At 37.4% G+C, this 23,792-nt stretch overlaps 1 protein-coding gene across 1 annotated transcript in view; it reads right to left on the minus strand.

The window, feature by feature from the left end:
- Positions 1-1,033: 1,033 nt before the first annotated feature.
- The window catches only part of LOC131252569 (probable LRR receptor-like serine/threonine-protein kinase At3g47570), a 35,079-nt gene continuing 12,320 nt past the window's right edge, over positions 1,034-23,792 (minus strand). The window contains exons 2-3 of the mRNA XM_058253186.1: positions 20,531-21,064; positions 1,034-1,496 (exon numbers count right to left, since the gene is read on the minus strand). Coding sequence (XP_058109169.1) covers positions 1,045-1,496; positions 20,531-21,064 — 986 coding nt within the window. The 3' untranslated portion in view covers positions 1,034-1,044. The remainder of the gene's footprint in view (positions 1,497-20,530; positions 21,065-23,792) is intronic.

The raw sequence follows: 23,792 nt of genomic DNA on the forward strand, positions 1-23,792 counted from the left end.
ATCTCCTCCTCGCTGGATCCCTCTTCCTCAGGAATGACCCTTGGATGTACTGCCGGTACTATCCTGCGTTCAGAGCGATTATGAGTTTCAGTAATTGGCGGTGGAGGATTACCACCAGGAACACGGAGTTGCCCCAGGGTTTCCGCTAAGAGATCCACTATGTGGTCGATGGAAGCCTGCAACCCTTGCATGGCTTGCCGATTCTCTCGCTACACTGCTTCGAAAGCTGTCGCCGTTAAAGGTAAATTCCCTAGAGCACCACCCATGGGATTGTTGCCCGACCTGTAGTTAGAAGCCATCGATCCAAGGAAAAAAATCTCGCTCTGATACCAAACTGACGTAGGGAAGGACATGAAGTCGAGCACTGTCTTCCTCAAGAGGATAACTATTCCGAATCCACAGAACTTCTCTGGACTCCTCACAGAGACTTCTCGAATCCACAAGGAAAGAAAGCAAGAAAATAGAAATAAATTCTAATAAATTCGAAATTGATTGATGAATGAATAAAAATAAGTTCACACCCCTTTAAATAGGGGTACCAAGCAATGGGAAAGAAATCAGAATCAAACTACAACTACAACTCCTAGAATCCGCGACTTACTATAAATAGTAAACTTACTATTTATAAATGGTCGTGATGTCTACTAGTGCGCAAGTTTTTCGGCCAAAAATAGTAAGTGTCCTGTTTGGCTTCACCAAACCGTTCTCCTAATTATTTTAAGCTCTTTTCACGTTGGGCGCAACTCCTAAAGCCCGACGGATGAAGAGTAATAATCAAACTAAAACTTACTATTTATAGTAAAAACGAAATTAAAACAGGGAAACGACAGTTGATCTAGGGGTTTTTCACAATTTCGGGTTGCGCAACCTAGCATAGCGGGGTTGATTGGCTAAAGTAGCTCGTTCTACCCCAAAATCATATATTTTACGTCAGATAACTCATTCCGGATTGCGAGATACGCCCGATCTAAGGTCTGATGGTCCGGATCACTTCTGTCGTCAACCGGGCCTTTTTTGATCCATCTTGGATGAATGGCCCCCACATCAGCTAAGGCTCTTGTAGCATCCTTCCCTATGCATCCCAACCCCAAGAAAATTGTCTCTGATCACTTGCATTTGATTGACGACAGCTTTCATCTGCATCCGTTCTCTCGGGGATTCAGCAGAACATGCAACTCCAATACCAAGCACAGAAACCAAGCACCCCAGTACACTCTCTCTTTCATCTTCATGAATATTGATGTGATTGAATGCTATTTCTTCTTCTATTCCTTGTTCTTGTTCTTGTTTATGTTCTTCTTTTTGTTGTTTTAAGAGTTGCAGATCCACAATATCCAGCACCCGATTGGGCAAAGCCGTCTTGACAAATTCACGAAGGCTTAAACCATCCTTGAACATGTTTTCTGTGGGTCTTTTTCCCGTGAACATCTCCAATAGAAGGATTCCATAACTGTACATGTCACCCAATGTAGATACATTGCCGCCCATACCATACTCTGCAATTCAGACATTTCTACCATTGTAAAACACAAAAGATACCATTTATAACATTTAATACAAATAAAAATGAAGATCGAGTTTATTTTTAAAATTTCTCTATGGAGCATATATACTAACATTTCATCAACTTAAAAATATTGGTAATGGTTAGGAGCAGAAAAAAGAAACAAGTGTAGGCTGTATAGCCTATTAATTTAAGGGAAAGTCCCATAAGCCCGGTAACATACATTCTTATGTAATTAGAGGTGGGCAAGATCCAACCCGACTCGTCCAATCCGACTCGACCGAACCGGTCGGATCCGATCCGACCCGAACCAATAGCCAGGGTCAAGACGGATCGAGTAGACCCACTCGGATCCGATGCCAAACCGAGTCGAGTTCGGGTCATGTAGCAACTCGATCCGATCCGATCCGATTCGGAATCGGGTAGTATAAAGTCAGATTTTACTTCTTCTTTTTTACCTTTACCCTTCTTCTACCCAAACCCTAACCCTACTTGAGCCGGCACCGCCAGATGAACCTTTGTGACGTGTAACGAGCTGGCTCTGCAATTCAGACATTTCTACCATTGTAAAACACAAAAGATACCATTTATAACATTTAAGACAAATAAAAATGAAGATCGAGTTTATTTTTTAATTTTCTCTATGGAGCATATATACTAACATTTCATCAACTTAAAAATATTGGTAATGGTTAGGAGCAGAAAAAAGAAACATGTGTAGGCTGTATAGCCTATTAATTTAAGGGAAAGTCCCATTAGCAAGTTTTAAACTAGACTTTTTGTGCAAGTAGCTGTATGTGGGCCCTCTGTGTTGTCAGTGTGTCATGCATCCCTTTGAAAATCATACCAATCCAACTATTAGGTGGACCCATGTGCATTTGGAGGTTTCTATGCGCTTGTACTTCTTTTTATAATGTGGCCCATTTGATAATGGATCGATCTAATTCTTGGGGCATCACATTTTTTGTGTTAGGATGGGTTTGATGCTGTACGCACACCACCATAGGCCTAACACACAGCTAGTTGAGTGAATATCTTGTTTACTTGTATGAGACATTTTCGAAAACTAATTAACAAAAAATGAAGAAATTTGTAGAAACTGGTTTAGGGTGCATGTATTTGGTGGCAACAAATATCATGAACTTTCATGATTGATGAGTCTAATCTGATACAAAATATCATTACATTTCATGATATTTGGTGCAACCAAATACACCCTTAGTCATCACAGTTTCATTAAGGGTGCACCTGGTTGCACCAAATTCTCGATTTGGTAAAACCGTCATTTTGTTTTGACGAAAAAAAGACGGTCACGGACCATCCTAAAAAAAGACGGTCATGGACCGTCTCTTATAAGCCTTTAAAGGACGGCCATCGACCGTCCTTTAAAAGGATGGTCATGGACCGTCCTTAAAAAAGACTGTCGTAGACCGTCTCTGATAAGCCTTCAAAAGGATATAGACCGTCTTTTAAAATGACGGTCATGGGTCGTCCTTAAAAAGGGTCACTATACACCTGTTACAATATATTTCATCGTATTCTTCCTGATATACACCTGTTATATAATATATTTCATCATATTCACATTCACATCCATCTAAACAACCCAAACTACGTAAATCCAACATAAACTACATTCATCCAAACACTACATCCATCCAAACACAAGCAATCTTATCCACATTACATTCCTCCACACATAAATACATACAGGTTTAACATCATAAATAAAAAAAGAAAAAAAATCAGCAACAATTTTCTTTTTGTGTCTTTCACCTGAAAAAAAAAATATTAAACCAATAAAACATTATAATTCAGAATCATGAAGAATTGCATAAACTTCTTCCAAAAAAGTGGGCACTTTTTAAAAATAAAACTGATCATTAAAATAGGTTTACGTTTAGGTTTTAGGTTTTAGGTTTAGGTTTAGGATTAGGTTTTAGGTTTAGGTAATAAGTTTAGGTTATAGGTAAAGGTTTAGGTTATAGGTTTTGGTTTAGGTTTAGGTTTAGGTTAAGGTTTAGGCTTAGGTTATAGATTTATGTTTAGGTTTAGGATTAGGTTTTAGGTTTTAGGTAATAAGTTTAGGTTATAGGTTATAGGTAATAGGTTAAAGTTTAGGTTATAGGTTTTGGTTTAAGTTTAGGTTAAGGTTTAGGCTTAGGTTATAGGTTTAAGTTAAGGTTTAGGTTTTAGTTACAGGTTATAGTATATAGGTTATAGCTTTAGAGAATTGAGAATAGGTTAAGGTTAAGGTTTAGGAAATTGGGTTTTCAAGTTTAAGTTTAGGTTTAGGTTAGGGAGTTGAGATTAGGATTAGGTGTTGGTTTAGGTTTAGGGATTTGAGAATACATTTAGGTTTACGTTTAAGAAATCGGGTACGGGTTCGGATTTTCAAGTTTAGGTTAGGGAGTTGAGATTAGGATTATGTGTAGGTTTAAGTTTAGGGATTTGAGAATACATTTAAGTTTTAGGTTTATGTTTAAGTTATATGTTATAGGTTAAGGTATAGGTTTAGGTTAAGGTTTCGGTTTAGGTTTCGGTTTAGGTTATAAGCAACAGGTTTAGGGAATTGAGAAAAGGTTAAGGTTTAGGTTTAGGAAATCGGGTTCGGGTTCGGGATCGGGTTTAGGTTTAGGTTAGGGAGTTGAGATTAGGATTAGCTGTAGGTTTAGGTTTAGGGATTTAAGAATACATTTAGGTTTTAGGTTTAGGTTACAGGTTTAGGTTTAGGTTTAGGTTTAGGTTTAGGTTTAGGTTATAAGCTATAGGTTTAGGGAATTGAGAATAGGTTAAGGTTTAGGTTTAGGAAATCGGGTTGGGGTTCGGGATCGAGTTAAGGTTTTGGTTTTCAAGTTTAAGCTTAGGTTTAGGTTTAGGGAGTTAAGATTAGGATTAGGTGTAGGTTTAGGTTTAGGGATTTCGGAATACATTTAGGTTTTAGGTTTAGGTTTAGGTTATAGGTTACAGGTTTAGGTTTAGGTTTAGGTTTAGGTTTAGGTTAAGGTTTAGGTTTAGGCTTAGGTTTAGGTTATAAGATATATGTTAGGGAATTGAGAAAAGGTTAAGGTTTAAGTTTAGGAAATCGGGTTCGGGTTCGGGTTTAGGTTTGGATTTTCAAGTTTAAGTTTGGGTTTACGTTAGGGCGTTGAGATTAGGATTAGGTGTAGGTTTAGGTTTAAAGATTTGATAATACATTTAGGTTTTAGGTTTAGGTTATAGGTTACAGGTTTAGGTTTAGGTTTAAGTTTATGTTTAGGTTAAAGTTATAGGTTATAGGTTTAGGTTTAGGTTAAGGTTTAGGTTATAAGATATAGGTTTAGAGAATTGAGAATAGGTTAATGTTTAGGTTTAGAAAATCGGGTTCGGGTTCCGGATCGGGTTTAGGTTTGGGTTTTCAAGTTTAGGTTTAGGTTTAAGTTAGGGAGTTGAGATTAGGATTAGGTGTAGGTTTAGGTTTAAGGATTTGAGAATACACTAAGGTTTTAGGTTTAGGTTTAGGTTATAGATTTAGGTATAGGTTAGGTTATAGGTTAAGGTTTAGGTTTAGAAAATCGGGTTCGGGTTCAGGATCTGGTTTAGGTTTGGGTTATCAAGTTTAGGTTTAGGTTTAGGTTAGGGAGTTGAGATTAGGATTAGGTGTAGGTTTAGGTTTAGGGATTTGAGAATACATTTAGGTTTTACGTTTATGTTTAGGTTATAGGTTTATGTTTAGGTTATAGGTTATAGGTTTAGGTTTAGGTATAGGTTTAGGTTTCGGTTTAGGTTATAAGCTATAGGTTTAGGGAATTGAGAACAGGCTAAGGTTTAGGTTTAGGAAATTGGGTTCGGGTTCGGGATCGGGTTTAGGTTTTGGTTTTCAAGTTTAGGTTTAGGTTTAGGTTAGGGAGTTGAGATTAGGATTAGGTGTAGGTTTAGGTTTAGGGATTTGAGAATACATTTAGGTTTTAAGTTTAGGTTTATGTTATAGGTTACAGGTTTAGGTTTAGGTTTAGGTCAAGGTTATAGGTTATAGGTTTAGGTTTAGGTGATGGTTTAGGTGTAGGTTTAGGTTATAAGATATAGGTTTAGGGAATTGAGAATAGGTTAATGTTTATGTTTAGGAAATCGGGTTCGGGTTCGGGATCGGGTTTAGGTTTTGGTTTTCAAGTTTAGGTTTTGGTTTAGGTTAGGGAGTTGAGATTAGGATTAGGTGTAGGTTTAGGTTTAGGTTTAGGGATTTGAGAATACATTTAGGTTTTAGGTTTAGGTTTAGGTTATAGGTTACAGGTTTAGGTTTAGGTTTAGGTCAAAGTTATAGGTTATAGGTTTAGGTTAAGGTTTAGGTTTAGGTATAGGTTATAAGATATAGGTTTAGGGAATTGAGAATAAGTTAATGTTTAGGTTTAGGAAATTGGGTTCAGGTTTGGGTTTTCAAATTTAGGTTTAAGTTTAGGTTAAGGAGTTGAGATTAGGATTAGGTGTAGGTTTAGGTTTAAGGATTTGAGAATACTCTTAGGTTTTAGGTTTAGGTTTAGGTTATAGATTTAGGTTTAGGTTAGGTCATAGGTTAAGGTTTAGAGAATTGAGAATAGGTTAAGGTTTAGGTTTAGGAAATCGGGTTCGGGTTCAGGATCGGGTTTAGGTTTGGGATTTCAAGTTTAGGTTTAGGTTTAGGTTAGGGAGTTGAGATTAGGATTAGGTGTAGGTTTAAGTTTAGGGATTTGAGAATACATTTAGGTTTTAGGTTTATGTTTAGGTTATAGGTTATAGGTTTAGGTATAGGTTTAGGTTTCGGTTTAGGTTATAAGCTATAGGTTTAGGGAATTGAGAATAGGTTAAGGTTTAGGTTTAGGAAATCGGGTTCGGGTTCAGGATTGGGTTTAGGTTTGGGTTTTCAAGTTTAGGTTTAGGTTTAGGTTAGGGAGTTGAGATTAGGATTAGGTGTAGGTTTAGGTTTAGGGATTTGAGAATACATTTAGGTTTTAGGTTTAGGTTTAGGTTATAGGTTACAGGTTTAAGTTTAGGTTTAGGTTAAGGTTATAGGTTATAGGTTTAGGTTTAGGTTTAGGTTTAGGTTATAAGATATAGGTTTAGGGAATTGAGAATAGGTTAATGTTTAGGTTTAGGAAATCGGGATCGGGTTCGGGATCGGGTTTAGGTTTAGGTTAAGGAGTTGAGATTAGGATTAGGTGTAGGTTTAGGTTTAAGGATTTGAGAATACACTTAGGTTATAGGTTTAGGTTTAGGTTATCGATTTAGGTTTAGGTTAGGTTATATGTTAAGGTTTAGGGAATTGAGAATAGGTTGAGGTTTAGGTTTATGAAATCGGGTTCGGGTTCGGGTTCAGGATCAGGTTTAGGTTTAGGTTATAGGTTTTTGGATTTGAGAATGGGTTATGGTTTAGGTTTAAGAAATTAGGTTCAGGTTCGGGATTGGGTTTAAGTTTGAGTATTCAAGTTTATGTTTAGGTTTAGGTTAGGGAGTTGAGATTAGGATTAGGTGTAGGTTTAGCTTTAGGTAATTGAGTTTAGCTTATAGGTTTAGGGAAAGCTTAGGTTTAGGTTATAGGTTTTGGGATTTGGGAATAGTTTTAAGTTATAAGTATAGGTTTAGGTTAGGTTATAGGTTAAGGTTTAGGGATTTGAGTTTAGGCTATAGGTTTAGGTTTAGGTCTAGGTTTAGGTTTAGGGAATTGAGTTTAGGTTATAGGTTTAGGGAAAGGTTAGGTTTAGGTTATAGGTTTTGGGATTTGAGAATAGTTTTAGGTTATAAGTATAGGTTTAGGGATTTGAGTTTAGGTTATAGGATTAGGTTTAGGTTTACGTTTAGGGATTTGAGTTTAGGTTTTAGGTTTAGGTTTAGGTTTAGGTTTAGGTTTGGGTTTTGGGATTTGATTTTGATTATATGTTTTGATTTAGGTTATAGATTATAGGTTTAGGTTTTAGGTTTAGGTTTGGTTTAGGTATTAGGTTTTGATTTAGGTTATAGGTTAATGGTTTAGGTTATAGGTTTTTAGATTTGAGAATGGGTTCGGGTTTAGGCTATAGGTTTTGGCTTCGGTTTAGGTTACAGGTTTTGGTTTTGGTTATAGGTTATAGGTTTAGGTTTAGGTTTAGATTATGGGTTATAGGATTTGAAAATGCATTTGGGTTTAGGATATAGGTTTTGGTTTTGGTTATATGTTCTGATTTAGGTTTAGGTTATAGGTTTAGGTTTTAGGTTAAGGTTATAGGTTTAGGTTTAGGTTTAGGTTTAGGTTAAGGTTATAGGTATAGGTTAAGGTTTAGGTTTAGGTTTAGGTTATAAGATATAGGTTTAGGGAATTGAGAATAGGTTAAGGTTAAGGTTTAGGTTCGGGTTCGAGATTGGGTTTATGTTTGGGTTTTCAAGTTTACGTATAGGTTTAGGTTAGGGAGTTAAGATTAGGATTAAGTGTAGGTTTAGGTCTAGGTTTTAAGTTAAGGTTTAGGTTTAAGTTAAGGTCGAGGTTTAGGTTATAGGTTAAGGTTTTAGGTCATAGGTTTTGGTTTAGGTTAAGGGTATGGTCCCTACAAAGCAAATACAGATATAAAGACGGCCATCCGACACAAATGTCAGGCCCCTCTAATGCTGTCCATAAAAAATGGACAGCTTCATCATGGTCATAATAGTGGTTCCCTCTTTCCAGGGAACCCCGCTCTTCCGAATAGCTCCGACGCACATCCGGGTCTGCTCCATTAATTTCGATCAAATACATAAACACGGCCTATCCAAATGGCCAGGCCCCTCCAATGCTGTCCATAGGAAATGGACAGCTTCATCATGGTCATAACAGCGGTTCCCATCTTTCAGGGACCCCCTCTCAACATCCGGATAGCTCCGACGCACATCCGGGTCTACTCCATCAATTTCGAGTAAATACATAAATATGGCCTGTCCAAATGGCCAAGCCACTCCAATGTTGTCCATAGGAAATGGACAGCTTCATCATGGTCATAACAGTAATTCTCACCTTCCACGGACCCCCGCTCAACATCCGGATAGCTCCGACGCACATCCGGGTCTGCTTATTTAAATAAAATGGATTATCAAGATCATTTAAATAAAATCAGGTCCAATCAATAATCTGACCTGGAGGATTCTGTTAGCATTGTTGACGGCACCTCGAATCTTGTTTTAGGGCCTAGAAAGTCAAAATTAGATACAAAAATTAGAAAAACCAAAGAAATTTAAGAAAGATAGTCAAAGTCCATGTGAATAAGCACAAGTATGCACCTACATATGAATTCTGAAAAGCTATTGCATATCACAAAAAATAATAATAACAATAATAATAAATAAATAAATAAATAAATAATAAATCCTTGCGTTTGGTTATTCAACAAAATGGGTTAGAATGAATTCATTTACCTAATTCATAGAAACCTTGCGTTTGGATATTCAACAAAATTAAATTGTAATAATTTAATTTAGTTCAATAAACTCAGATTTCTGAGAAGGATTTAATGGTTTTAAATTCATGGTTTTCTGGAAAAGGTCCATTTCCTGAACGTCAAATTCAACGGGGAAAGTAACATGGTTAATATTACTTTTCACAGGGCAAAGTTTCAATTATGTCTCTTCTTTACCTTCCATTTTTTTCTTAACAAGAAAATCCATATTTACTAATATTTCCATTTTTCTATTTTTCAAAAGAATGAGTTCGGACTTCAAAAGCGTCAGCTCCAGCACTCGTACTTTCAGCCCAGACCCTAACCAAGGACTCCAAAATTACCAAGTACTCATAAACATTCATTGCAAGCATTTTCTGTCTATGTGCATGACGACCATACTGTTAAGATCAATCCTCTTATTTTCATTTACAGAAACTAGTGGATGACAAATTATGTGTAACATACAGAGACGGTTCAGCCACTTGTGCAATTAGGGAAGGTTCAAAAGGGCCAGATTTTCACTTTGCAGACCTTGAAAATAGAAGGCAAAACAACTCTGTCAAATTGGACACTAAATAAACAAGCAGCATTATCTAAATCATGAAATGATATACTTCACATAAATAATATGAGAAATATCTGATAATCTATCTGAACATTCTCATTTCAGCTATGTAATCATCCTAGATATTTACACAGTTGTGTCATTCTTTTAAATGATGGAATTTTATTAATAATCCAAAAGGCCACACATATACCTGCAGTTATAAACAAATTACTGTTGCAAGCTTAGCTGCAGGAGGAATCGAACCAACAACAATGTAAGGTAACAATGCAAGGTTTCTCAAATTACTCGAAGCATGAGGAATCAGACCAGTCAGATTGTTTCGTAGCAACATCAACTCAACCAAATTCTTGAAATTCCCTAATTCTTTTGGTAACTCCAACAGGAATGTTGCTACACATTTTAAAAGTCACACTTTACAATTCAGAATGAGATCCACGTAGTGAATCAGGTGGGCCTTTTCATGTTGCTACACATTTTAAAAGTCACATGATTAGTTAGAACAGTCAACAAATGAACACCCATGGATAGAAATAAGCTATAGCCCGCATTCATCCAGAAAAATCCTCATTAAATGGCTTGAACGATCTGACCATGGTTCTCCATTAGCAAAACTAATTGCTAGGGCAAACATGTCTAAGACCTGCCGGCATAATATATCATCATCATCATTATCATCTAAGCCACGACAGTACTTACCTGATTCCATTTCTAATGCAAGTCAGCCCAAGCAACATCTTCTTGCAACTGGATGGAGTGTGTAAGTGCAAAGAGGCTTGTTGCAGGTGATTCGGTCCTTTTTCATCTGGTATGCTCGTTCAGATCCTCATGCCACCTATCTTATGCATGCAGCATTTCAACCTGCCATGTCATATATAATTTGCATCTAACACTAAAATATATTGGTTTCATCATCAGGAATGAAAGAATCAGTTAATCCTGGGAATCTGGCATGCTAATCAGCTACAAATAGTCATGCCTTTGTCACTATATATATTAACTTCTTAAATTGTCTTTCATAAAAAGAAAGAAATGGTTACTGACCATATGCAGTGGTGGATTTCATGCATGAGGGTTTGTATGTGGATTTCACAGGGTTTGTACTCTCAAGGCAAGGAGTGATGATATACTCTCCTCCATCTCTTTGAGTGTCCTTAACAGTTGCATCACAATCAAATTTTCACTGGTACAATTTGGAATGTACAAAATAACGGAAAGTAGATTACTGAATCACAATTTCATGTAAAATCTTTCTGCCAGCTCTAGATTCCCGAGGTATTTCAAATCTACCCTATGATTAGAAGCTAGATTTGAAGCAAAGAACATTATGGAATCAGGTCGCAATGTGCATACTGAAAATAACTTAGAAAAGGATGAAGCTTGTGGAGAAAGTTTTTGCAGCTCTAGCAAACCCATTTGTAAGTATTAGATCATTCAAGTGCAAAATATTAAGAAAGTTTTTTAGTGTAGTACATGTGAATTAAAACTGCACTAATAGTAAACTGTTAACTATAAGAGGAACTAAGGCAATGGTAATTAAACGATAAACAAAAAATAACGAAAAAAAAAAAAAGATAGATCTTATCCAAATAAGTGTGTTGGCATGTGTGACAAGCAAGCATATTTGGTTGAAACAGAATATAGGAGTTTTTGTAACATTGCTAGATAGGTCACAGATTCTAATAAGGTTGCAAGTACAAAGGAACATACCAGCAAAAAAGTAAGATTAAGATATATATTTAAATAAAGTGGGTGGACATAATCATCAACAACATTTAGCTCACAAAACCGCCATAGCAAGGTGTCCAGTTCTATGTATTGTAGGACTTTGGTGGTACACTCAAGTTCAATTAACAATTATATTTTTATATATGAGTTCTTATTACTTAACAACTAAAAAAATTATTTTTGAACTAAAGCCTATTTGTAAAGCAATAAATAATTGTGGAAATAGAAACTGGAGATATTTGCTATAGTAGGGCCCCAAATCTCAATGATTCAGACACTGTATGATGGACCCCACTTCTACAAACTGAAAATAGTCTTGGCATTGCATGATAAATTGTATGATACATGAAGATGTAAGGGACGAAAAAAAAAAAAAAATCAGGCCATTTTAAGAAGCATAAGAAGAAAAAGAAATCCTATGAGCCCTTAGGCTCTAATAACATGTTAAGAAGCAGGAGAGAATTTGTGAGAAAAAGAGCATATGGGGCTGGAATGTCCAGCTCACTCTTATTTATAATATTAGAAGAAAATGAAAAATTACATATTATGCCTTATACTAAGGAAAAACTAAAGGGTAAGGGGCAAATAAAGAAAGCATGAAACAAAGATAAAAGGCTGAAAATTTGGGGATAAAGGTCCATAACATATATAAAACCCAGGTGTATTTACCTGTGGACCCAGTCATCCTTTTAAAAAACTTTCCTCTTTTAAAAAACTTACTACCTCCACCCATATCCTTTGGGGCCTCTCCCTTAGAGCCTTCAACTTGAACTGACCCACTCCTAATTGTCGCAGTTCTTGGTTTCTTGCTACCTCCACCCATATATATATATATATATATATATATATGTATGTATGTATGTATGTATATATATATATATATATATATATATATATAATAAAAAAGAGGCAAAAATATATTTATTTCCTATATATGTTTAATTTAAATCAATCAAGCCAACACATGTTATCCATCATACAAATATACATTTAAGATATTTTTATTACCTTATGATGTTTCATACCTAGGTAGACTGGGTTTTACATCATAGTAGATTGGAATAAATTAGAGAAAAAGAAAGTGATTGCCGTTGCACTGGGGAATGCTAATGCGGACCCAACTGTCTTTCTTCTTTTCAAACTATAGAATGAGAATGACTCCCAGGAATATAATTTAAAAGTGCCCTAAGCTTACACTCGTAAGCTAAGAATACTTATTTAAGATTAGAATCACTCATCAGTTAAACCCCACTTGGTAGACTTCATGGCTCAAAATTGAGGCTGATGGGATCATTAGATCGGCAATCCATTGTAAAGATCCAATTATATGCCACCCAAAAAAATAAGAATTCGTGTGTGGCCCACCTGATGATTTGAGAGATTGATATTTTGTACATCTAAAAGAATTGATGGGGCCGGGTGCACCTGTTGGAAGGGGTGGATGGGTGTTGGGGCCATGATGTTGGACTCTTACCTTATAGGTTGGTCTACTCATCAAAAAGAAAAAGAAAAAGAAAAAGAAGAATGTTGCTATTCTCTCATTTAACCCAAAATAAATAAATTCAACAAATTAAAATTTAAAAAAAAAAAAATCCGGATTCAATGAAAAGAATCTGAAAAGCAACATTCCATTCATTAATGCAAGAACAAATGAAAATCACAATAAAATTAAAACATAAAAAACCATTTCAGATTCAATCTAGTGAATGTAAAAAATCACAACTATTGCATTCAAAAAAAAAAAAAAAAAAGGATGTGACTTTTGCAATCCTTTAAAATAGCATAGTTGTACATATGCTATCCACTGTTTCTTAAATGGTGCATTTAGCATTCATGTATGTCAGTCAAGACCATCTAGATGTTTGGAGGGTAGCACATACCTTGCACATGATTGGAGGGCAGGGTTGCGTTCGCAAAATCATCACATACAGCAACTATATATGAACTTTCACATTCTGCATTTTTTCCCACCAGAGTTGCATTTGCAAAATATTCAATACATGCAAAAGGTGAGTCACATACCATGAAACTTGTTATAGAAATTGGGCCAATCTACCCATTGGGCAGGCCATAAGTCAAAATTAATGGCCAGCTAATGGACATCTAGCTAATCACATGACTAAATGTAATTGTCCCGCTGACATGGATTGGCCTAAAGTTCAAACCAAGTTATCAACAATTTGTGAATGTAATTGTTCCGCTGACATGGTAAGTTGACTTCCCAAATATTGAAAAGGTCGAAAGCTACAACAGAACCAAAAGTAGATATACCTTGCTGGCCACCTTATTGCCAAGACCAAATTTATTAGCAGGCTTTCCATCTGGAATCTTGTGATCTCTAAACCAGTCCCGAATTGCAGTGAGAGTTCCCTACATCAAAGCAAACTAATAGATGAAATCAAGGGCCAGAGGATAATTCCAAGTTGTGAATGAAAATGACCATTGAATGTATCTCACCTACTTTGAACAAAGTTTTTCATGGTTCAAACCACATCATAAGAAATAAGCAGCAGTCTCCAGACATGTATCAGCAAACTCCAAAATGAGACATGTCAGCATGTATTAGATGATACATTCCATGTGAGTACTGATTTAGTGCATCACTAGAGATGACAAATGACAATACAAAGTTGAATCTTCATTTTATCATATGATGGTGGCATCAGTACAATTTCTACATAGCAGGAAAGCTGAAAAAATCATATGAGAAGAAAATGAAGTCAACATTCATTGAAATAAAATATCTATCCATATAATCAAAGTGAAGGAGTCTTATGCATTAGCGCACAATGATCAAACATTTGCAAATACGATATATGGATTATGCCACTTCAATCTCCATCCTCAAAAATTAAAAAGCATTAATGATGCAGGACCATCTGACCATCCACCAGGAGACCCAGAGTGGTCTCACTGCTATCATCCAACGAGGACATCTGCATTTCGCAGAAGCAGAGCCCATGTATTCCACAAAATTGACATGATAAGATGGGCTAAACACCCCAATCCTCAAAATCTTATCCATAAGAATGCAATGATAAAGTGCTGGGTCCAATCTCAATCATTTCTCATCTGCCGGTAAACAAGCTCCCGTCCACATTTGGCATACATCCCATGTGGGCTATGCTCACAGATATCTGGAAATTATTACAAATCCAATATTGTCTCCAAAATCCAGAAAGGACACAACATTATAACTAATCCAACATCTGTAAAATACCTACTATCAAAGGAGAAAATAATGATAATATTTCATACCGGAAAATGTTTCTCAACATCAGCAACATCGTTCACGAGCGAAGCTCTCGGATCGTCCAACGATATTGCAACTATTTTCCAATCAAGCTCCCCCTCATCAATCATAGCCAAACCTGCTAGGGGCTTGACCTTGAGACATTCAAAACCAAAAAATTTGGAAGAAAGAAAATGCAAAAACCGTGGAAAAATCAAATGGCGTATATGAAACCCCAAAAATCGCTGCTTCGGAAAATTTACACCAAAATGCAGAGATTTTCTTCTATTATAATAAATCATAGAAAGAAAAAGAGGAGGAAATCGAAACGAGGTACCTGAAAATCTCCCGATCGCAAATTCCTGGCAACGTAAATGAATGTCTAAATAGGAATTCCAGCGAATTTTGTTTGAATGAAGGCGCGGCCTCCTCTACTTGGAAGATGGATTCGGAAATCCTCTTCCAAAATGAATGTAACTTTCAAATCCAACAGTTGTGAGTTTTTCATCATTTATAAAATAAACTATATTAAAAGCCATACATATAATGGACCATTTACAGATGATTAAGATAGTCTTATATAGGAAAAAAGTATAAATATTAGCCATTTACAACTAGACCCATTATTTAGATGGTCTGGATAACACCATCTCATTGCCACCATTGTTCTGAATTAGTCACCACCATTTTACATCAAATACAAAACTCACACATTGTCACTGTACAATAAAAAAACAACCGGTTGAGCTTTGGATCCGGTAGCGTTGAGCTTTGAATCTGGTAGGCTCTATGGGTCCCACCATGATGTATATGTTTTATCCCCGCCATCCATCCATTTCTTAACGTCATTTTAGGGTTGATCCCTAAAAATGAGCTTGATATAAATCTCAGGTGGACCACACCACATGAAAATAATAGTGATTGGATATCCATCACTAAAATCCTCCTAAGGCCCACTGTACTGTTTATTTGACATCCAATTTGTTTATTAGGTCATACAGCCCTAGATGAAGGGGAAAAACGAAAATCATCTCAATCCAAAACTTTTATGGCCTCCAGAATATTTTTAATGGTTCACGCTCATTCAACATTGTTTCCTGTAATGTGGTCCATTTCAGATTGGGATATACCTCATTTTTGGTCTCATGCTATAAGATGATTTTTAAAAATAGATGGATGACATGGATTAAACACATACATCATGGTGGGGCCCATAGAGCACCAACCACCAGCCATTGGCCGGTGTCCGAAGGAGTAGCCAATCCGTTCCCCTTATTTGTGGTGTGGTCCATTTAATCTTTGGATATGATTCATTTTTTGGATAATTCTCTAAAATGATCTCGAAAAATGGATGAACGATGTGGGTTGATCCCAAATTTTTGGTAAATCCAAAACTTAAGTTAACCATGCCACACGAAATAATGTGAAATAATGATTTCCACCGTTAATACCTTCCTTGGGCCCACAATAATGTTTATTTGTCATCCAACCTGTTCATAATATCAAAAAGATATGAATGAAGAGAAAACACAAACATCAGCTTGATCCAAAACTTCTACGGCCTCCAAAAAATTTTCAATGGTAGAGGTTCAATCACAATATTTCTTGTGGTGTGGTCCACTTGAGCTTTGGATATGCTTTGTTTTTGTTCTTTAGACCTCAAATTATCTGTTAACATGGATGAACGGAGTGGATAAAATAAATAAATAATGGTGGACCGCACAGAATTTACTCAATATGCTAAGGGTAATTTGTAACTCACCTAAATGGAGTGGGGAGGGGTTTCCTTAAAACATTCATAATCATATATTGGGCTTGACTAAATGTGATTCACATATCCAACCCACTCATTATGTGTGTCCCACCAAATGCTTTTATATGTTTTAGGGATGTCTTCGCATAATTTTACATGCTATGGCCCACCTGAGTTTTGTATACAACTGATTTTTGGACCTAAAGGGGACACATCAAATGCATGGTGTTGATGTTCTACACACATCATGGTTGGGCGCACAGATTAACTTCACGGGAAGTTCCCATGAGGTGACCTGTTATAGTACCATTTCATTGTTTAGGTAACTCCTTCGTGGGTGTTACTCTAACCGTGTAGGGCCCACCTTGATATATTTATATATATCGACTCTGTCCATTCACTCTATTTTACTGATCATTACCCTTAATTTGACTAGTTACTCGCCTCGATCATATTACATATGAGAAAGATATTGGGCAAACAAGATTGATCAACAATTTGAGTGAATTTTGATTTAAACATATGAAGTTATTTACTCTTCATGTTCGAACTAATCAGATTGTCCAAAAACAGTTAAAGGTTGTTCATAATATCAAAAATATATAAATAAATAGAAAATACAAACATCAGCTTGATCCAAAACTTCTATGGCCTCCAAGAAATTTTAAATGGTAGAGGTTCAATCACACTATTTCCTGTGGTGCGGTCCACTTAAGCTTTGGATATGCTTCTTTTTTGTTCTTTAGACCTCAAATTATCTGTTAACATGGATGAATGGAGTGGATAAAATAAATAAATAACGGTGAACCCCACAGTTTACTCTGGTAAAGGTAACGAGTAACTCACTTAAATGTAGTAGAGAAAGGATTCCTTAAACATTCATAATCATATATTGGGCCTGCCTAAATGTGATTCACATATCCAACCCACTCATTATGTGTGTCCCACTTGGATGAGGGGTCAGACCAAGTTTCAACCGCATCCAAAACTCATGTGGGCCCTACCAAGTGCTTTTATATTTTTTAGGATGTCTTCACATAGTTTTAAATGGTATGGCCCACTTGATTTTCGTTTACCGATGATTTTTGAGATATCTCATAACCTAAAGGGGACACATCAAATCCACGGTGTTGATGTTCGACACACATCATGATGGGGCCCACAAAACTTACTAACATCAATTCTTAGGTTCTCACGAGGTCTGTAAGTTGGGTCACAATTTTAACCAGAATATTTGGCCCATTTTACATGTATAGTCCATTCACTCTATTTTACTATCAATACTCTCAATTTGACTAGTTACTCGCCTCAATCAAGCTACATATGAGAAAGATAATGGGCATGCAAGATTGATCAACAATTTCAGTGAAATTTGATTTAAACATCTGAAGTTATTTACTCTTCAATTTGAACTAATTAGATTGTCCAAAAACGATTAAATGTTCAATTAGTGGATGTGCCTAATAATTTAGTAATTTTATTTTTCACATATAAATTTAACTTCTTTTTTTTCAAAGTGTATATATTTTTTTTTACTCTTTTAATTAAATATCATTTTTATTATAAATAAATTTAACATTTTTTTTTACAAAATTTAGTTTTCTTTTTTAAAATATATATTTTTTTACAATTTGTCAATTTTTTCACAATTTTGTTTAATTTTTTAAATTTTCTTTTTAAAATATCATTTTTTTATCGATTTTTTTTTTTCAAAATTATCAACATTATTCAAAGTTCTTAATTTTTTTCAAAATTTAAAATTTTCTTAAACATTGTTAATTATTTTTCTAAGCTTCTTAACTTTTTTTTTCGAAATTCATAATTTTTTTAAGCTTCTTAATTTTTGACCTCAGCATTAGAGACGGTCTTTGACAGAGCTATAAGACGGTTTAGGACCGTCTCTAATAGAGACGGTCTTTGACAGTCTCCCATAGAGAGTCTTTGACGGTCTCTAATAAAGACAGTCTTTGACAGGGCTATAAGACGGCTAAGAACCGTCTCTAATAGAGACGGTCTTTGACAGTCTCATATTACAAGTAAAAGACGGCCTATGACCGTCTCTAATAGAGACGGCCAATGACCGTCTCAGATGACAGCATATAAGACGGTGAAAGACCGTCTCTAATGCGGACGGCCAATGACCGTCTCAGATGACCCATATAAGACGGTCAATGACCGTCTTAAATGATTTGAGGACGTTGAAATTTTGAAGACAATATTAAGGACGGTCAGGGGCCGTCTAAAATTTTAGAGACGGTTTATGGCCGTCTCTAAAGCATCTTTAAACCAAGCAATTTTAGAGACGGTCCAGAACCGTCTCTAAATCTGTCCTTTTTTTCCATTTTTCACGTAGTGAGATGTCTTTCCTCAAAATCAGGACATTTCATGATATTTGGTGCAACCAAATACACCCTTAGTCATCACAGTTTCATTAAGGGTGCACCTGGTTGCACCAAATTCTCGATTTGGTAAAACCAAATTCACCCTAAGGAATTATAATATTGCATTACCAAAAATGTAAAGAAAAGAAAGGGTCTGTCCAACTTAGTTGTATTTTTAGATTTTTTAATTTTTTTAAAAAATTTTTATAATTTTTTTTTTAAAAATTTTACAGTGGAAAGTCCAAACGGTTGGACCACAAGTTAATTATAATCCACCCAGGTGACAACTTTCAACCTATCAAGTGCATGCAAAATCCAACCCTTATAGGTTGATCCACCATAAGGATTGCCCTGTGCAAATATCAGCCCTATTTACTCATGCAGTAGGTGGCAACATTTGAAAATTTTTGTAACCATGATAAATAGAAAAACACAAGTGTGGTCCAATCAATTAATAACTATTGCTAATTTTTCCAAAAGGTAGTACTCACGGTAAGGACAACCTATTAGACAAGTTGAATGTCGTAATGGCATTCGAACCGGTGCGTAACTAAGCGTTTCTCTCTCTCTCTCTCTCTCTCTCTCTCTCTCTCTCTATATATATATATATATATATATATATACATACATACTCATGTTCACCTGCACACCTACGCACGTGTGCACTTTTGCACACATGTCATGGGCATTTAATCCGAAGGTGCACGTGATGCAGAATCCCATGAAACCCCAGGGGACAAATTTTCATCATATCCAAAATTCCGATAGGCCACGGCAAAGAGATATGCAAATAAAGGAAGAAACTGTTTTCATTCTTCATAGCCCACCATAGTTTTGGATCAAAGTAAAATATTGGGCCTGGGATGCGACTTCGCTTCACGTGGACCATTCAGATTTTGGAGTCACATCACGAATGATGAGTTCTCAAAAAAGTTCTCACGAGTTCCATGTGAAATGGTGCACAGCTGAACAGCTAAGCATTTGGCTATATATATATATATAGTCATGTTCACCTGCACACCTATGCATGTGTGCACCTTTGCACATGTGTTATGGGCGTCTAATCCGAATGGTCCACATGATGCGGAATCCCATGATGCATGAGTTTGTATGAAAGGGTGCGGAGTTTAGCATTCATCTATATATATATATATATACACACACACACACACACACACACGTGATGTGATTTGCATAATCTAAACGGTCCTCTGATGCGACACCTCATGAAACCCCAGGGCCTAACTTTTAGTTTGATCCAAAAATTTGGTGGATCATAAAAAAGAAAATAATTTTCTCGCTTCATTTGCGTCTCTCTTTGCTATGGTCAACTAGAGTTGACTAGAGTTATACGTAGGATGAAAATTCGTACCTTGAATTTTCATGGGATGCTGCATCACATGGACCGTTTGGATTAGACACTCAGACACCCATGACACGTGTGCAAAGGTGCTCACGTGCATTGGTGAGCATGTCTCTCTCTCTATATAGAAGGTCCGTCCAATTGGTTGGAGTACACTTTACAGTCCACCCGATAGATTATTTCTAACTTGTTAACTGACTGTGACATCCAATCCTCCTAATACGTTGGATATACCATAGCGATCATCTAATATAAAAATCAGCCGTATCCAATCATCAAGTGAGCCACACCATTGAAAATAGTGCATAGCCATTGATAATTAGCAAAACCTAAGTGTGGTCCACTTGATCAGTGGATGGGGCAGATTTTTCCATAAAGTGTTCTTCATGGTGGAGCCAATCCATTGAACAGGTTGGATGTCCCATGCACTTTTCAAGTTAGAAGTTATCAGCTAGGTTCACCATACCCTGTGGTCCAATTGGTTGAACTTCAGACCTTTCTCTCTCTTACGCCCTTTATCTTGGTATCAGCTATATGAAATTATAACGAATTTGAAGAAAGAATCACAACAATAGAAAAGGAATGAAATAAAAATGGATGGAATTGTTACCTGGAGCAACATAACCAATGGTTCCCTTTATAGCAATGGAGTTGGTTTTATTTCTGAAGTGATCACCAACAGCCTCGTAAACGAACCTTGCTATACCAAAATCACTCACATGAGCGACCATGTCAACATCGAGAAGGATGTTACTGGGCTTGAGATCGCAGTGGGAAATGGGCGTTTCGCAATAGTTATGAAGATAATCCAATGCATAAGCTACTTCAATGGCTATGTTTAACCTCTGAGTAAGGTTCAAACTCCTCGGTAGATCTTCCTTATCGGTTTTGGGATGCAGCCACTCCTCCAAACTTCCATTGGGCATGTACTGCAAAACTAGCGCTTTGAAATCATTGCCTTTAAAATCGATGCTTGAGCAGGATGCTAAGACCTTGATGAGATTCCGATGCCTGACATTTTTCAATGCCTCGCATTCTGTGAGGAAGCTCCTAGAAGCTCCTTGTTGTTGAAGATTGAGTACTTTCACTGCAACAGTTAGGCCATCCCAAACGAAGTATCCTTTATAAACAGAACCATAGCTTCCTACACCAATCAGATTGCGTGAAGAGAACCCATCAGTTGCTTTAAGAAGCTCCGCATATGAGATGTTTGTGTACCGGTCTTCTGAGGAAGATGTGTGCAAATGCTTCTTTCTTGATTTTCTTTTCCAACAAAGAGTAGCGAAGCAGAGCGAAAGTAAAATCAAACACATGGCAGCAACAATGACTGGTATGATTACTTGGAGGTTTAAAGACCTTTGCCGTTTGGATGTTGGAACAAGGCATTTGGGTAGTTCTAGTTTTGGGATACCACCGCAGAGCTGATTGTTTCCAATGACTGAAATCGCACTGACATTTTCAAACACCCCTTGGATAGGCACTTCTCCTTCCAAATCATTGAAAGAAAGATTTAGTTTCTGCAAAGAAGTAAAACTCTCTAGATATTTTGGAATTCGCCCACTCAAGTTATTTCGCGAGAAATCCAACTCTGTAAGGCCTCTCAAGGTGTTCAAAGACAGAGGAATGGTCCCTTGAAAGGCATTACCTTCCATGTGCAAGCGTTCCAAGCTCTGGCAACTGCTTAGCGTTTCAGGAATTTCACCGGACAATTTGTTATCCGAAACATCTAGTTCTTGAAGATTTTTCAAGCTACCCACTTCTGAGGGCAGGGACCCAATCAATGAATTTCTAGCTAAGTTGAGAGATTTCGACAGAGACGAAAGGCTAACAAGCTGTTTGGGTATTGAACCATTAAGATTATTTTGAGAGATGTTTAAAACTATCAGTTTTTGGTAATTTCCAAGACTCGAAGGGATATTTCCGAATAGGCTGTTTTCTTGCAGGTAAAGTTCATTCAGTTCAGTGAGGTTGCCGAAGAATTTGCCCAGAAAATCTGTTCACCGACAAGTCTAAAAATTGCAGCTTTTGAAGCTTCCCGATACTGATAGGAATGGTACCCGTGAAATTGTTATGATCCAGATTCAGTTGGGTCAAGCTGACGAGATTCCCAATCCCTGGAGGGATGCTTCCATACAAGTGGTTGAATCCGATCGCCAGCCAATTGAGTCGGGTCGACAGATTGGCTATGGAACTGGGAAGCAAGCCTTGGAAACTGTTGTTATGAAATCCAAATTTTTCCAAGTTGCTACAGTTGGGAAGTGAATCGATGAATTTCAACTCATCTTCTTCCCCTGTTCCAAGTCGGTTACCGCCAATGGTGAATATACGAAGATATTGAAGAGTCCCGACATTCATAGGAACTCCGCCAGTAAAATCGTTGTTGGTGAAATAGAGCTCTTGAAGCAATGAAGCATTGGCTAGTGAAACAGGAATCTGACCGGTAAATCGGTTTGCCGACACATAAAACAACCCGAGATTAGGAAGACGGAGGCCTAAATCGGGCGGAAGCGTCCCGTGAAGGCGATTCAACGTGACTGATAATAGAAATAGTGAAGAGAGATTGTAAATTGCGGTAGGGATTGTGCCTGAGAGACCGTTTTGAGATATCTGGAGGAATTGTAGATTTGGGATTCGGCCTAAATCGCTCGGGATGCTTCCCTCCAAGTTATTTCTTGAAAGAGAAAGGCGGGTGAGGGATGAAAGGTTTCCAAACGAAGGTGGGATTCTTCCGACGAGATGGTTGACATAAAGAGACAACCGACGGAGCTTCGGTAAAGAGCTAAGCTGGACAGGAATCTCACCTACGAGCTCATTAAAGCCTAATTCGATGACTTGGAGTTCCAAACAGTAGGTAAGATTGGATGGGATTTTTCCTACCAACGAATTGTAACTGAGATTGAGAAGCTGGAGGCGGAAGAGGTTTCCTATTTCTTGTGGGATTTCGCCGCGGAAGCTGTTGTCTCCGAGGTGGATTACGTTGAGGAAGGTGAGGTTTCCTACCTGGGGATGAATAGAACCTTCCAGTTCGAGGGATGTTAGGTTGAGGACGGTCACGCGCTGATCCCTGAGACTGCACGTGATTCCGCGCCACTTGCAGAAATGAAGAGAATGGTTCCACGAGCTCATGGCGTTGAGAGGATCTCTGGTTATTCGGCCTTTGAAGGCGAGCAGAGACAGCCGATCGGTTTCGTTGGTTGAGACTGTGGCAAATCTGGACCGTTGGATCAGACACGAGAAGAGCGTGGCGTGGAGGAGAAATGAGCAAAATAGCCTTGGACTCACAGATGGGAGCTCCATTCCGGAGTAAGTTGGGGTGTGCTCTCCAAGCCATTGCTCTGCTCCTTACTTATAGCGAAGCAGGGGTAAAGATATGTGGGTCCACGTGGCGGTGGTCTCAGATCTTGTACGTGTGAGGAATTATATGATCCATGACCCCAGTATAGGCGCAATACACTGGGGTCGATGGTTGAGTGATCAGATCAACGGTCTGATTGGCTCCATCATGGACCGATTATGTTCTCTAGCTACTGATTATGGGCCTTTTGCTTGGCTGAACGTGGACACGCAAGCTACAATGAAAGGTTATGATCGTCCCAATTAGAGAGTTTTATGGCACGCTCTATCCAGAATGGGTCACACCGTACAAATGATCATTTGTACGAACTGAAAATCAACCCGGATTGCATGTTGACCTTGCCAGTAGCTGTCGTGCTGGAAAAGCTGTGGCCCTACCATGATCCATTTTTCCCAGGGGTGCACACGGGTCGGTTGGGTCTGGTTCGAGGTGAAAGCGGAACTGAACCGTTCGTGGAAAATTGGAACCGGAGCTGGACCGAACCCGAATTGGACCGGTAAAACCCGATTAGTTATAC

Source organism: Magnolia sinica, chromosome 8, assembly GCF_029962835.1.
Source record: "Magnolia sinica isolate HGM2019 chromosome 8, MsV1, whole genome shotgun sequence".
NCBI classification, from domain to species: domain Eukaryota; kingdom Viridiplantae; phylum Streptophyta; class Magnoliopsida; order Magnoliales; family Magnoliaceae; genus Magnolia; species Magnolia sinica.